At 41.5% G+C, this 16,155-nt stretch overlaps 2 protein-coding genes across 3 annotated transcripts; both read left to right on the top strand.

Moving 5' to 3' along the window:
• The first annotated feature begins 8,572 nt into the window (after positions 1–8,572).
• LOC110528759 (guanylate cyclase soluble subunit beta-2-like) lies at positions 8,573–12,016 on the top strand. The gene is given in 12 exon segments (XM_021610894.2): positions 8,573–8,654; positions 9,077–9,237; positions 9,355–9,453; positions 9,908–10,004; positions 10,102–10,298; positions 10,381–10,504; positions 10,676–10,824; positions 10,969–11,115; positions 11,227–11,381; positions 11,478–11,521; positions 11,524–11,664; positions 11,844–12,016. Coding segments are annotated over 12 exon segments (1,554 nt in total). The 5' UTR covers positions 8,573–8,587.
• Positions 12,017–12,799: 783 nt separating this feature from the next.
• Positions 12,800–15,738, top strand: LOC110527094 (leukemia-associated protein 7-like). Of its 2 annotated transcripts, XM_021608257.2 has the most exons (3): positions 12,801–13,172; positions 15,118–15,243; positions 15,342–15,738. In XM_021608257.2, the coding sequence occupies exons 1-3, from the start codon at positions 12,882–12,884 to the stop codon at positions 15,546–15,548; spliced, it is 624 nt and encodes a 207-aa protein (XP_021463932.2). In that variant the 5' UTR covers positions 12,801–12,881; the 3' UTR covers positions 15,549–15,738. The 2 variants fall into 2 exon arrangements, with proteins under 2 accessions (XP_036838563.1, XP_021463932.2); XM_036982668.1 differs by lacking the exon at positions 15,118–15,243 and having other exon boundaries at positions 12,800–13,172.
• Positions 15,739–16,155: the final 417 nt, after the last annotated feature.

Consider the following 16,155-nt stretch of genomic DNA (forward strand, 5'->3'; position numbering starts at 1 on the left):
ACTCTTTGCCCTGAATGAGTACATGAAGAAACTTTGCCATGACAGGTATGTCTCTTTTTTTCCAGTAACATCGCAAACTGTTTTGGTAGTGCTCCAGTTCTCCCTGTCAGAATAAGCAACAGAGTACTTGGAAATCATATCAACTCCTGCAGAAAAGGCACTGTGGTTATTGTGAGTAACCTAATTGATGTTCCTTTAACTCCGCCTTCTAGTGAGTTGATACAAACTGTTATCTCCTACCATTCTGATAAATCGTGGTTGTGATATTAATCATTTGTTTTTTATTCCTTTGGTCACCTCAAGGCAGATGGCATTGAATATGGCGCTTTTAAATGTTAGAGCAATCACAAGTAAAACCTTTCTTGTGAAAGACCTAATTACTGACCGCAAAGTTTGTTGCATGTTACTCACTGAAACATGACCGTCATCAGACTGTAGTGCTGCTCTTATTGAAGTCTCCCCCCGGACTACAACTTTTCATGCTCTATCAGAAAAGGGAAAAGTGGAGGGAGACAGCCTCTATTTTCAGCAATGCTCTCAGCTGTAAGGACTTTTCGTTTGGCGACTTTGGGTTTTTAGAGCATCATGCTATACTGTTTAAATGTCAGCCACCAGTGCTGGCCATAAGACTCAATAGGCCACCAAAGCACTGCCCCACTTTCTTTACTGATTTATCTGAACTAGTGTCTATTGGTCTTGAGAACTATGATAAAATCATTGTGTTGGGCAATTTTAATATTCATGTTGACAAAGAGACTGACTCCAAGGCCATTCAATGTATAAATCTTTTAAGCTCTATGGACTTTATCTAACATGTTACTGGGCCCACCCATAACTGCGGCCATTCTCTGGACCTGTTTATTACCAAGGGGCTTTCTATTGACATATCCTCCATTGTTGGTGTTGCTTTACCTGATCACCACTTTCTATTTCTTGCTACCTTGTTGCCCATAGCACAGGGTAATACTGAACGCATTATTAAGAAATGCTACCTTGCTGCAGATTTTTTTGAGTGTATGAACAATACTCCACCACCTCTTGTGATTATTTCGTTTATAATAGCAAATTAAGGGAAACCATTGACACCATAGCTCCAGTGGCATCAATGAAACAGGAAACTAATCATTTAAAGAGAAATTGGAGAAAGCCAGAGCGGAAGTGGAGAAACTCAAAGTTGCAGGTCCATTATGATATTCTGAGAGAGCAACTTGGCATATATAACAAGGCAATTATAAATGCCAACCGGGGTCATTTGTTGAACTTCATCACTATTAATCCGAATAACTTGAGTCTCGACCAATAATGGCCTGATGAATCCTACCCCTGCAAACCTATTTGAACTTTCCTCCACATCTAAATGTAATGAGTTTGCAGCGTATCTCAGAGATACGATTAGATAACATTAGGCTCGGTATCAGTCAAGCAAGACCTGATTAGAAGTTTGTATTTAAAAAAAATTCTATTCTGTTTTTTATGCCCACCACAGCACAGAGACAGTCTTTAAAGTGTTACATGATCTTAGAGCCAACACAGATGCCAAACAACTTTCTGTCCTTGTACTCTTAGATTAAGGTGCTGCATTTGACACTGTTGACCATGATGTCCTTCTAGAAAGACTAGAGAGGTGGGTTGGCTTCTCCGGTCCAGTTCTAAATTCTTTTAGGACCTATTTAACCAGTCAAGTGTTTCTTGTAACATAACTCAAAGAAAATACATATCACATGTGCTTTCCACATGGTTCGGTTTTGGGCCAGGTTGTCACGACTCCCACCGAATGTGGCTCCCCTGCCTGTTCAGGCGGCGCTCGGCAGGAGTCGTCACTGGTCTACTAGCCGCCACCGATCCTTTTTTCCTTTTCTGTTCGTTTGGTCTTATTGGTTGCACCTGTCCCTTATTTTGTTTCTTCATTTATGTCTATTTAAGCCTGTTAGGGATTATTTTCTGTTAGTCGGGGTGTGCGATCCTGTCCGTTTGTGCCCTGTGTTGGGTCAGACTATTTTTCTGTATGTTTATCGACTATGGTTTTGGGCGTTAGTGTGGGAATCCCAATAAAGACGGTTTTCCCCAGTATCCTCTGCTCTCTGCAATTGACTCTGCACCCACCACTCCAGGCGATTGTGACACCGGTACTGTTCAATTTATATATGTTACCCCTTGGCCGCGTTATCAGAAAGCTCAGCATTGATTTCCACTGCTACGCAGACAATACACAACTTTGCATTTGTGTGTCACCAAAGGATTTTAGCTCCAAGGATAAATTATTAGACTGTATTAGTGATTTAAATACTTGGATGGCTCACAACTTCCTCCAGCTAAATCATCATAAGATCAAGGTACTTATTGTTGGAGTCAAAGCACAAAGAGAGAATCTAGCCGCACATTTGAATTCATGGGCAATAAAGATAAAACACCAAGTAAAAAACCTAGGTGTTATTTTAGATTCTGAACTAAATTTCTCAACACACATTTGGAATGTGATCAAAATTCATTTTTACCATCTGAGGAACATTGCCAAGGTGCGTCCATTTTTCTCTTAGACTGATCCAGAGAGATTCATCCATGCTTTTATTACAAGCAGGCTTGACTACTGTAATGCTCTCCTGTCTGGTCAACCCAAAAAAGCCATTGGTCAACTGCAAAACATACAGAATGCTACAGCATGGGTACTGACGAAGACCAGACAGAGAGAACACATTACACCGGTTTTAAGGTCTCTGCACTGGCTGCCTGTGAGTTTTAGAATACATTTTAAGATTCTTCCATTGGTTTTAAAATCAATCCACGGTTGTGCACCGCAATACATGTCAGACAGGCTTTTAAGTTATTTACCCAGTAAGTCTCTGGCACTGGCCTTTTAACTATCCCAAATCCTAGGACTAAGATGCATGGAGAGGCAGACTTTAGTTATTATTCCCCCAGCCTCTGGAATAGCCTGCCAGAGAACCTGAGGGAGGCAAAACTGTGGACATATTTAAAAATATATATTTTTAGCTTTGCTTTTCCTTAGGTTCTTTCTAGTTCTTTCTAGTTGTTCAGTTGGGTGTCGTTATTTTTTTTCCTGTTAAGCACATTGCATTGCATTCCATGTCTGAAATGTGCTGTATGAATAAAGCTTGATTGGATTTGATCTATTGGTAGATGGGTAAAAACAAAAAAAGCAGACATAGAATTTCCCTTTGAGTATGGTGAAGTTATTAATTACACTTTGGATGCTGTATCAATACACCCAGTCACTGCAAATATACTTTCTAACTCAGTTGCCAGAGAGGAAAGACATCTCTCAGGGATCTAACCATGAGGCTAATGGTGACATTAAAATAGTTACAGAGTTTAATGGCAGTGATAGGAGAAAACTGAGAATGGATCAACAACATTGTAGTTACTCTACACTACTAACCTAAATGACAGAATGAAAAGAAGCCTGTACAGAATAAAAATATTCCAAAACATGCATCCTGTTTGCAATAAGGCAAAAAAGTACAACTGCAAAAAATGTGGCAAATACATTAACTTTATGTCTTGAATACAAAGCGTTATGTTTGTAAATGGCTGTGTAACAATGATCAACAACCAACTTGACAGAGCTTGAAGAATTTAAAAAATAATAATGTGCTAATGCTGTACAATCCAGGTGTGCAAAGCTATTAGACACTTACCCAGAAAGACTCACAGCTGTAATCACTGCCAAAGGTGACTCAGGTGTGAAGACTTAAGTGAATTAGATATTTCTGTACTTAATTTTCAACACATTTGCAAGAATTTCTAAAAACATGTTTTCACTTTGTCATTATGGGGTTTTGTGTGTAGATGGGTGAGGATTTAAAAAAAAAAAATGTAATCAATTTGGAATTCAGGCAACAGACTTTGACAACAGACTTTCAGCATGCTCATATGGAAGGACACTCAACAAGCACAGCACTTACACAAATGACTGATGATTGGCTGAGAGAAATTGATGATAAAATGATTGTGGGGGCTGTCTTGTTAGACTTCAGTGCAGCTTTGAGTCTGCTGCTGGAAAAGCATATGTGTTATGGCTTTACAGCCCCTGCTATAATGTGGATAAAGAGTTACTTGTCTAACAGAACACAGAAGGTGTTCTTTAATGGAAGCCTCTCAAGCATAATCCAGGTAGAATCATGAATTCCCCGGGGTAGCTGTTTAGGCCCCTTGCTCTTTTCAATCTTTACTAACAACATGCCACTTGCTTTGAGTAAGGCGTGTGTCTATGTATGCGGATGACTCAACACTATACACGTCAGCTACTACAGCAACTGAAATGACTGCAACACTTAACAAAGAGCGGCAGTTAGTTTCGGAATGGGTAACAAGGAATAAGCTAGTCCTAAATATTTCTAAAACTAAAAGCATTGTATTTGGGACAAATCATTTTCTAAACCCTAAACCTCAACTATGTCTTGTAATGAATAATGTGGAAATTGAGCAAGTTGGTGACTAAACTGCTTGGAGTAACCCTGGATTGTAAACTGTCATTGTCAAAACAGTTTACAACAGTAGCTAAAATAGGGAGAAGTCTGTCCATAATAAAAGCACTGCTCTGCCTTCTTAACAACACTATCAACAGGGCAGGGCCCACATGCCCTGGTTTTGTCGCACCTAGACTACTGTTCAGTAGTGTGGCCAGGTGCCACAAAGAAGGACTTGGGAAAATGACAGTTGGCTCAGAACAGGGCAGCAGGGCTGGCCCTTTAAAGTACAGCAGCTAATGGGGATCCCTAATAAATAGAAATACAACAAAATGTGAAATAAGTCAAGGGCTATGAATAGTTTCTGAAGGCACTGTATGTTGTGCCCATATGAATGGTAGTAATCATTGAATAGTCGAGACTTGTTTTCTGGTGACAACAGCTACTTTCAAATGAAATAAAACAGAGAATATTTTAGCAAAATATGGTGTTCTGTTTCTAAGAAAAATGACTGAACATAAATGTACAACTAAATTTGACTCGTAAGTGCTTCCTTATAAACCTGGATCTGAGGTAATTTATGGTAACTAACATCTACAGTATTTGCATAGACCTAGATAGATATTTCATAGACCTAAATATCTATCTTCACTATCTGGAATGGACCTACATTGAATGGAAAGGAATAATGATAAGAAACAAGTGCAGGCCTATTCTATCCCTATTGGTTAATAACATCAACACAGAATAGAGTACAGGATTCATTCCATGCCATCCTGTTACAGTGTTCCAGTGATGGTGAATGTTAAGGCTGGCTTCAACTCCATCAATAATAAATAGTTGAAAGAACAATGTATAAACACTGCACATTTAGTCAATAAATGAACATCCTTCAATCAAACAAATGCAATAAGCAATAGGCCTATAGGGCAATTTAATTCACAGGAAGGGTTGAACAGGATGTCAAGCGCAGGTTATTGTAATTTTTGTTGGTACTTTTTACACTTTTTTCTCCACATTTTCGTGAGATCCAATTGGTAGTTACAGTCTTGTCGCATCGCTACAACTCCCGTACCGACTCCAGAGAGGCGAAGGTCGAAAGTCATGCGTCCTCCGAAACACGACCCTGACAAGCCACACTGCTACTTGACACACTGCTCGCCGAAAGCCAGCCCCACCATTGTGTCGGAAGAAACACCGTACAACTGGCGACCGTGTCAGCGAAAAAGCACAGGTTATGAAGGATAGTGAAATGACATACAAAATAAATAACATTGTTCCATAAGCCACTGTTAAATATGTCCATGGAGAATGAAGAGGCAAGCTTTACACTACATAGTTTTTAGTGCGACTCTGCGAGAGACTTGGAGATGAAATCTGACAGGGTACCAATATCCGTCCGGCTCCTGATGACTTCCCTCTCCCTGTTGGTCCAAACAGCTCTGTAGAATGGGGTGATGCCATATTCCTCACTAATTGGTCTCCTGGGACCAGTCCATTTTCTTGATGACCCGATCTCTGTTTCACCGCCTCTTTCACTGTATGGTTTTCCATATTTTCCCTGCCATCAACCTCGATGTTGGCGCATTCGGAGAGATGAGGGAAGAAACTACCCCGGTCTGATGTTGGCTCTGATAGGGACACGTGAGGAGGAGTGAGTTTTCTCGCCAAGTCTTCATGGTGATCCATGCCCCAGAGTGCGCTTTCACACAACATCCCTGTGTAGAACAAGACAGTAAATATAGTATGAGTTTATACTGTATGTTCGTTCTGCTGTAGTTGAAGTGTTACTCGAATTACAACTGAAAAGCCTCCATGCTCTAAACTGTATTTTCGCTGTTTTAGTATCTCTACCTTATCAGTTACACCATTGTCATTTCATTGTAAAATGACTCACGCTGATTACAAAACCCATATAACACAAAAAGCGTTGAGAATGGCTGTGATTTGTTGTCGATCGTAAAAACGCAGTATTTAAAGAAATAAACGTTCAAGGTCTTGCCTGTTTCTCCTTTGGCAATGCTGTACTTGATTCAGCTGTAGGCTATTGATTATTCTCTTCCTGGAGTTACACTAGAGATGGTCTGGGAATGATTTCTCTACTGTCTCTGGTTATACACCGCGCATAAGCACTTTACCGATGGAGGGGATTTCTTTTGGAAAAGTACATTCAATTAAAGATTAACAGAAAATACTGCCAACTGTTATGATCATTGCAAAATAACAATTGCTGTGATGTAATGTCAGAACAATTTTAAGTTCGTTAAAAAAAGTAGTTCACGTGTTGATTCACTCCAAATCAATGTGTGTTTGATTCCAAATCATCTTAACATTTGACCCTCCTTGAGGGGTCTGGAAATTTCCGACAAACTGAACATGAACGTTACTTTTTTACAACAATGATCAAAGTAACTTTGCGTCAGTTCACACTTTATTTTAGGGAGCCATTTGTTTTTTGAAAGCATACCAGGATGTATCAGTTTTTACGATTTAGTGTCTAGTTTTGGCTTGTCTTGTGTTACACGTAATATGTTGTGACACTGGTAAAACATTTATTGGGGGAACAACAGCATTTATGCTAGCATTTATTTATTTAGTGGGAAAGCATAGGCAGCGCAATCATAATTGTTTCTTTCTTTTTTCTGTCAGATAAGACAGACGTCTAAACTTTACAACTGTTTATGGTTTTTGCAGACTATGTTAAGTAATCATTTATTAGAAAAATAAAATAGCTTCCTTTTGCATCCAAAGACTGAAATGCGATATTTACTTAAATAGACCAAATTCCTATGAGGCTGTTAACCCTTAATCTCACATGCAGCCTGCAACATTGACCTGGACACTATTTCAGGACCGTGGACAAGAACTTCCAACCAATAAAAGTTCAGGCAGCTGTGTGTGTGTTCTATACTACTGATATACAGACCTACAAAACATTAGGAACACATTCCTACTATTGATTTGCACCCCCTTTTGCCTTTAGAACAGCCTCAATTTGTCGGGGTATGGACTCTACAAGGTGTCGAAAGCGTTCTACAGGGATGCTGGTCCATGTTGACTCCATACTTCCCACAGTAGTGTTAAATTGTCTGGATGTCTTTCTGGGAGTGTACCATTCTTGATACAGATGGTAAACAGTTGAGTGTGAAAAACCCAGCAGCGTTACAGTTCTTGACACAAACCGGTGTGCCTGGCACCTACTACCATCTCAAAGGCACTTAAATCTTTTGTCTTGCCCATTCAGCCTCTGAATGGCACACATGCACAATCCATGTCTCAATTATCTCAAGGCTTAAAAACCCTTCTTTAACCTGTCTCCTCCCCTTCATCTACACTGATTGAAGTGGATTTAACAGATGACATCAATAAAATAACATAGCTTTCACCTGGATTCACTTGATCATTTTATGTAATGTTTTGTACACTCAGTGTATATTGTATCCACAGGAGATTGGTGGCACCTTAATTGGGGATGACAGGCTCGTGGTAATTGCTGGAGCAGAATAGGCAGAATGGTATAAAATACATTAAACGTGTGGTTTCTATGTGTTTGATGCCATTCCATTGACTCCGTTCCAGACATTATTATGAGCCGTCCTCCCCTCAACAGCCTCCACTGATTTTATCAACTACCAAGAGAAAGAATACACATTGCGAAAAATAAAATTGGAAAAATTGAAGACAGGATTCATGCAACAAGAAGATGGGACTGGATGCCCTGCAATGTCTAATTCTCACCATATGGTGGCAGAATAATTCCATCGTGTGTGTGTGAGTGAGAGAGGAGTTAAGGGTTCTGTACATAGAGAGTACAAACCAGGAGGACGAGTACAAAGAGATACCAGAGAGATGGTGAGTACCAAGATGTCTGTTTGTTGATTTTAACGTCAAGTCATTCTAGTCATTCTAACCCATTCTTGCTTTTGACAACTATGATATCTCATATCGCTCTCTTCTTCTTCGCTGTTTGTGTTCGCAGTACGGATTCATAAATACCTGTCTGAAATTTCTGGTCATTGAGAAATTTGGTGAAGAAACATGGGAGAAACTGAGGTCTGGTGTTTTGTGTACAAAGTAAATGTTGATGTAAATTTGAAAGGATTCGAGTATGCCAATTCTCTCTATCTCTTCAGGACCCTGCAGAGGTCCAGGACACGTTCATGACTTATGAGATATACGATGATGTCATTACTCTGCGTCTTGTGCAGGAGGCATGCACTATGCTGGGTAAGTACCAGTCTCTACGTTCTTTACAATTCTATAACGGTGTTTCATCTTGAACCAGAAACACAGGTCAGTGTTTTGATACCCTTATATCAGTGGTTAGGAGTGTCTACCTCCTTGGGGGAGGGGGTGTGTAAGGCCAGGTGTTAACAACGTCCCTGATGAGGCCCTCCAAGTGAGGTCAGGTGTTAACAACGTCCCTGCTGAGGCCCTCGAGGTGTGGCACAGGTGACCCAAGTGTGTTCCAGGTGTCCTGTACCTGAGGGGTCACCCCAGAGCCTGTGGACATGACGCGGTGTCAGGGTTAGAATTACGTGACAGTCCACAATCCCAAACTAAGGGGAGAGATAGGCACCATTTAGTTTGACAGTTGGTGATGATATAGTGATGACAAGAATGATGATGTGGTGGTGTTGTGGCCCCAGACATGCCTTCTGAGGTGGTGCTGAAGCTTTTCAGGGAGTACTTCTTCAGCTTCTGTAAGATGGCGGGGTACGACACCATGCTGCGTACGCTAGGGGGGAACCTGGTGGAATTCATTGAGAACCTGGATGCCCTTCACAGCTACCTGGCTCTCTCCTACCAGGTGACCTTCTCTTTACGGCCTCTACAATGGATCAACTACTACGTATTTCAATCCATTAGAGCCCAGATATTTAACATTTTAAAAAGATTATGTATGCAATAAATATCATTCTTCCAGGAGATGAACGCTCCCTCGATCCGTGTGGAGAAGAACGATGATGGGAGGATGTTGCTTCATTACTACTCGGACAGGAAAGGTCTACAGTGCCTTGCAAAAGTATTTGGCCCCCTTGAACTTTGCGACCTTTTGCCACATTTCAGGCTTCAAACATAAAGATATAAAACTGTATTTTTTTGGGGAAGAATCAACAACAAGTGGGACACAATCATGAAGTGGAACGACATTTATTGGATATTTCAAACTTTTTTAACAAATCAAAAACTGAAAAATTGGGCATGCAAATTCCTCTGGTCTGGTAACAGCATCAGGCAGAGGCATTGGAGAGGATGAGAACCAGGTGTGCCAGTCTGCCCCACTGCCCTGCTGGGAAAAGATCACGCTGGGACATGGTTAGGAGCATTGTCATGTTTGGAAAAGGTTGGGCACTTTTTTTCCTTTAAGTGTTCACTCCAAAATCAAAGTTTGTTGAACGCTATCATGTTGATATGAGTACATCTAAGGAGAACGATTGAGAAGCTTCTGTCACCCCCCCCCCCCCCCCCCCCTCGAGAGCATCAGGAAGTTCATCAACAGCCAGTTTGTCCTGAAGACCAGACGGGAGATGGTGCCCCTGGCCTCTCAGCATCAGTCGATGCTCAAACTCAGAGGTTCAGTCAAACTCCCCTTCTCTGATCCGATGTCTGATTGTGCAGGTTGGCTCTGCATTGTGTCCATGGTATGACTGAATAACTCCCCTGTACCCAGGTCAGATGGTGTGGATGGAGTCTCTGGGCTGTATGGTGTACCTGTGCTCTCCGAAGCTGCGCAGCCTGCAGGAGTTGGAGGAGAGGGGTCTGCACATCTCCGACATCGCCCAGCACGACACCACCCGGGACCTCATCCTGCTTAACCAACAGCGTCTGGCCGAGATGGAGCTGTCCAATCAGCTGGAGCGCAAAAAGGCACATACATCTCTCCTTCTTTGTCCGTTTCTCATCTCACTGTTTTCTCATCCTCTTTGTCTATCATTTTGTAATTTCATAGGAGGAGCTGAGGATCCTCTCACGGCACCTCGAGGCGGAGAAGAAGAAGACGGAGACTCTGCTCTACGCCATGTTGCCTCGCCACGTAGCCAACCAGCTGAAGGAGGGCAAGAGGGTGGAAGCAGGTACGATGGCAATGTCTGCCTAATTCCATATCTACCTGGTCCTCCAGACAAGGCCAGCATTTCTGCTGCCTTTTTATTTGGTTCTACTCTTCAAATGAGCTAGAAGACCTGTGTAATGAAAAGTGTGGCCACTACAAACATCTCTGCTTCCCCTTTCTCCCTCTATTTCAGGTGAGTTCCAGGTGTGCACCATCCTGTTCAGTGATGTGGTCACCTTCACCAATATCTGTGCTGCCTGCAAGCCCAACCAGATCGTCAACATGCTCAACTCCATGTACTCCAAGTTCGACCGCCGTACCAGTGTCCATGACGTGTACAAGGTATACAGAGAGAAAGAGAGAGGTACATGAAGGGGTAAATGAAAGGTTGAATGAAGGAGAGGAGATAAGGGAAGGAAAATTCTTTCAACTATTGAGATGCAGCCAACCTTTCAATGAGTGCTATGAACGCCTCGGCTCTTCCAGGTGGAGACTATTGGAGACGCCTACATGGTGGTGGGTGGGGTTCCTATTCCAGCTGACAGCCATGCAGAGGGGGTGGCCAACTTTGCCCTGGGTATGCGTATCGCTGCCCGGGAGGTGACCAACCCTATCACTGGGCAACCCATCCAGGTGACTTTATAGTCCAAAATTAGCTGTTCTTTAATGAAACTATGGAATTGTGATTTGAAGTGGCGGTGTGTGTGTGTGTGTGTGTGTCTATGTGTGGCGTGCGTGTACCAGATTCGGGTGGGTCTGCACACAGGTCCAGTGCTGGCTGGTGTGGTAGGGGACAAGATGCCTCGATACTGCCTGTTTGGAGATACGGTGAACACTGCCTCCCGCATGGAGAGTCACGGAGTGCCTGACCACATACACCTCAGCCCCTTCACATACAGGTAGTGCCAACATGGCTCCCATTCAGATTTGCCCATAAAGTTGGCCGAATAACTTAGTTATTGGTTCTGATTCTCTCTAACTATACCTATCTGCAGTGCGCTGGAAGATAAGCGCTTTGACATCCTGGAAAGAGGAGAGATCAGGTGAAGGGGAAAGGCCTGATGACCACCTACTTCCTGCTGCAGAACCTGTGTGTGTCTGAGGACACCATCTTGGCCAGAGGGACAGGAGAGCCCTGCGTGTACAGAGACAACCAGCAGGGGGCGGGAGAGAGCGAGAGAGGTGCGGCAATTTGGGTTTGTTCGAATTGCTAGCTAGTAGGTAGGAAAAAAAGGTTATTAAACAACAAAATGTGTTTATTATTGGACAAGTTATACAGCCTTCATTACATATCAGAAGATATGAAAGATTAATTTTCATATGATACAGCCAGATAAAGGAGGTTTTCTTGTCCCATTTAGACACAGAAGAACCAGACAGTGTGAGAAAGGAAGAAACGAATGGCCAAACCATGGCATCAGCTTCTTCTTCCAGTGACCTCACCAACGAAGACACACCTTTTCTGGGAGACACTACACCTTTTCAAAAGGGCCACCTCAACGACGTGAACTCACGATTCTGCCGACTGCTCTAAGTATGTAGAGTTGGACTCCATTTGGAAGCACATCACATTTCCCTCATTAGCACTTTCCTGGGCTTTCAAATGAGTGTAAATTAAATAAGAGACGAGGAAAGGTAGCAGCCATTATAGAAAAGACACGCTTCACGTGCAGCTGCTGTCAACACCAGAACTCTGCCATAGCTAATACATGCCCCCCAGGCTTGTATTCGATAGCAGAAAGATAGCAGAGAGACGGATCTATTGAATAGAGATGCTGTAGTTTTGGGCTCCCGAGTCTCACAGCGGTCTAAGGCACTGCATCTCAGTGCAAAAGGTCCCTACAGTCCCTGGTTCAATTCCAAGCTGTATCACATCCGGCCGTGATTGGGAGTCCCATTGGGCCGTGCACAGTTGGCCCAGCGTTGTTCGGGTTTAGCCGGGGTAGGCGTCATTGTAAATAAAAGGTTACTTTTATTTATTTTAATAGTTTGAGGTCTGCTAGACAACAGCAAGGAATGTCTCCTTTTTCTCCTCTCAGCCTTTCCAGATGCTAATCATGAGTACACAGTACCTGTAATCTGCATAAGGAGGTGTTGATGTGTGATCTTATATAGCCTAAACCTTGTACAGTTGGGATGTTCTTAGACGTGTTTACTTTAGGTATTATGCCTAATTTTCCAACTCCCTGTGGCCCTTTTCGCTGACTAAAGTAAACAGTTAACAGTTGTGAAAAAAGGTTATTTGGTGTGTGTGTATGTTGGGAAAGTGGCTGTCATTAACATTTAATTACCACAAATACCAGCGATAGCACAACAATTGACGCGTGAGTGGGAGAGGTGTAAACTCTTGTGACTTAAGCGCAATCGCGCTACAGGCAGCGACACAGAGAGGGGCCCAAATGGAGACAGCAACGTTGCAGTACTGTCCCATGGAGCACCAAACAGAAGCACTGAAGTTGCTACAGAATGTGGGCTCTCACCAAATAGCGATCAGTAGGCCCAGTAAACTTGGACTAGAAAAACAAGTGACAACCAACCAAGATTCGTCAGCAGCGGCCCGCACAATAGCAGAAAAGGCGCGTGAAAGTATCATTACGCAGCTAATCGATATTCTAACCCAAATACTCACATTCGACGAAGAAATCAGTCATAGTTCGTTTCAGGATCTGAGGATATTTCTGCGTCCTAAAGTGAGTGTTTTATCCCTTATATGAAGTTCTAATTTCTTGGTGAGTGATGGTGTGCATCTGCTGGTTTTCATAATTTGACAAAAATGTTTGATATCTTTTTATTTGGTTGATAGGCTAGAGATTAGAATGAACATGATTATGAATGAGAAAACAATATTGTATGGTATATGGACTTCAAAATATTTTGTATATGTTTTAAAAAAACCACTGCATTTGTTATGACTGACTCATGTTGGCTCGACCTCAAAGCTTACCATACGCTTCCCAGTCGAAACAGTTCACGGATATATTATGAAGACGTTTTTGTGACGTTTTGGTCTTTTTTTTCGTGAAGGGTATAATTGCAGACCGCAATTAGAGGCGTTTTTCTGATATAGGTTTGACGCTAGCCATTGGTCTGTGGCCGATTATTTTATGTCGGGACAACAGTTGTTGACAATTGTAGCTAAGCCTAACCCTTTTCCTAACTTTAACCGTTAATTATCCTAACCTGACACGTACGTTATCCTAACCTTTATTTGCTGTATTGTAAAGGAATTCAAAATGTAAAATATAGAAAGAACAAACAAAGAGTATACAAACAACATTCCTTGTCTGCTCTTGAGTTTCTAAACGGTCGTCATTAGTTACCACAGCCACAAAGTCCTAAGGCTTCCTATTACTACATTTTCTCTTCTTAAAATGGGATTTTGAACCTAACCATAACCACATTCCTAACCTTATGCCTAATCATAAATTAAGACCAGTTATAGATCATTTGTAGTCAGCAATGGATTGATTGTTTCCTACAAGAGCACAAAACGTGTACATTTCTAGACATATTTGAAAGAAAATCTAGAGCTTTTTTTGTCTTAAAGACAATAACGGTATGTCAACAATAATGCATTTTATTTTGTGAAGTGGTTTCTTGCATCAAATAACAAGAACATTTTCAGTCACCTCCTTGTCTGAAGGACAAGTGGATAAACAGGTTAATGTCATACCCAGATTTCTTTTTTCAAAGGTCTCATGGAATGTTGGCCTACATTGAACACAACACATTGGCTGCTACCGTAGGCTGAATGATAGAACAGCCAAGTTAAACTGTTATGGAATGCATTTTCTCAGTTGTTTTTGATGGTAGGACACACTGGTAGGCCTATATTATGATCAAATAGCCACAGTAGCTTACTTGAACACTGTCTGAAACTGTAATTTAAAGCGGGTACAGCCTCAGTGTTGACAGTAAACTTGAGCTGGAAGTTGAAATTTGATCAGTGGCAAAAACATTTTGAGGAAACAATGCTTCTATTTATGTGGATTAGTCCACCTTAGTTATCCTAAACTGCGATGTAAGCAAATCATCTGTGGCAAGAGCCCATCAATCTAGTCTGACTAGTTTTCATGCACATTTTTTCACTTGAGAAATACTGCACCAAACATCTAGATGTAAATAGACATTAAAAAAATGTCAATTTTTTTACAGATTTCTTGATTTATCTTAATTAATTTAAGCTATTTTGAGGAACTGTACTTTCTATGTTGTTGCTATGATGACACGAGCGACAAACAAAAGTTATATTGACGCTTTTTCAAACAAAGGTCTTCGGGAGTATGCGAGCAGAGATGTTCTGCTAGGAGCAAACCGAACCTATGTATGCGGACGCCTCTACCAAATATGTTTTATAACTAACCCAAGATAGACCAGAGCCTGTCGTTTCCAAAGAGAGCAAATAAATCATAGTGGGCAAAACAAGCAAGGCGGTGAACAGAGCCAAGCACGACCTAGTGAGAACCTATTGGCTCAATCTAGCATTTATTTGCATATTTCCGTTAGGGAACACCTACTCTGTCAAATGCGCATGTGCAAGAACTCAAGTTTCCCTTGCACTCCTAAACAACACAATTTTTAAAACTTTGGCAAAGAGTAAAGTCTACAAAACTCAGTCCACTCTGTTTTTTACAGATTTTAGTTTTGGAAACTGTATGGAGATTTGGTTTCATCAATGAGAAAATTTGCAGAACGTCGGCCAAAATCCATCTCGCTCCATCTTCTCCCACTGCCACTGGGTTTCCGCTCATCACCATATTGGTGAGTGAGTGGAAACGCCAACTTGATACTTCACATTTATACATCCGGTGAAATATCTGTTTCATTGTTCTATCTGTGCCTCTACTCTCTCCACCTAGGTAAGCATAGAGCTGAGGAACATCTGTGTGCGCATGGCATTGAGGGACTCTGACTGTCAGAAGATCTGGGACCTTAGAGATCTGCAGGACTGTTTAAAAGCCATGGTGGACAGTCAGGTGTCTTCTCTCATCAACATGAACCATTCTGTGGCCATTCAGACATCATGCAAGCTTGAAGAGATATGTCTGAGCTTCCCTAAAATCTGAATAGCTAATATCTCACTTTACCTAATCTCAGGGTTGATAGCATATTGTTTACTTGAATGTAGTTTTTAAATTTGGGGCGGCAGGGTAGCCTGTTGGACTAGTAACCGGAAGGTTGCAAGTTCAAACCCCCAAGGTACAAATATGTCGTTCTGCCCCTGAACAGGCAGTTAACCCACTGTTCCTAGGCTGTCATTGAAAATAAGAATTTGTTCTTAACTGACTTGCCTAGTTAAATAAAGGTAAAATAAACAAAAATCATTTATTTTATTTTAAATAGTTGCACCTCCAATGACTTGCCTAGTTAAATAAAGGTAAAATAAACAAAAATCATTTATTTTATTTTAAATTATTGGAGGTGCAACTATGTAGGCCTACATTGTAAAAAGGAATGTTAGAAGAAATGATACTGGGACAAAAATGTGTGTTATGCAAAGTGTTTTATACAAATCCTTAAAGGCCTGAAGTTTCTGTCAGTTTGAAAAACCTACCAGGAATTCCAGTTCCCAACAACTTGCAGACTTGTTTTCGAGTTGCTGTGCGTTTTGTTGCCAACCTGTTTTGCTACCTGACAAATTTACGGTTTTTACTTTTTAATTACCGTTTATAT

Source organism: Oncorhynchus mykiss, chromosome 7, assembly GCF_013265735.2.
Source record: "Oncorhynchus mykiss isolate Arlee chromosome 7, USDA_OmykA_1.1, whole genome shotgun sequence".
Classification (NCBI taxonomy): Eukaryota; Metazoa; Chordata; class Actinopteri; order Salmoniformes; family Salmonidae; genus Oncorhynchus; species Oncorhynchus mykiss.

What these genes read in the sequence shown, in the direction of transcription:
- LOC110527094 (XM_021608257.2), top strand. Translation starts at nt 12,882, where the DNA reads ATGGAGACAGCAACGTTGCAGTACTGTCCCATGGAGCACCAAACAGAA. An exon ending in GGATATTTCTGCGTCCTAAA is followed by an intron (nt 13,173 to 15,117) that starts GTGAGTGTTTTA and finishes TGTTTTTTACAG; the next exon opens with ATTTTAGTTTTGGAAACTGT. An exon ending in TTCCGCTCATCACCATATTG is followed by an intron (nt 15,244 to 15,341) that starts GTGAGTGAGTGG and finishes CTCTCCACCTAG; the next exon opens with GTAAGCATAGAGCTGAGGAA.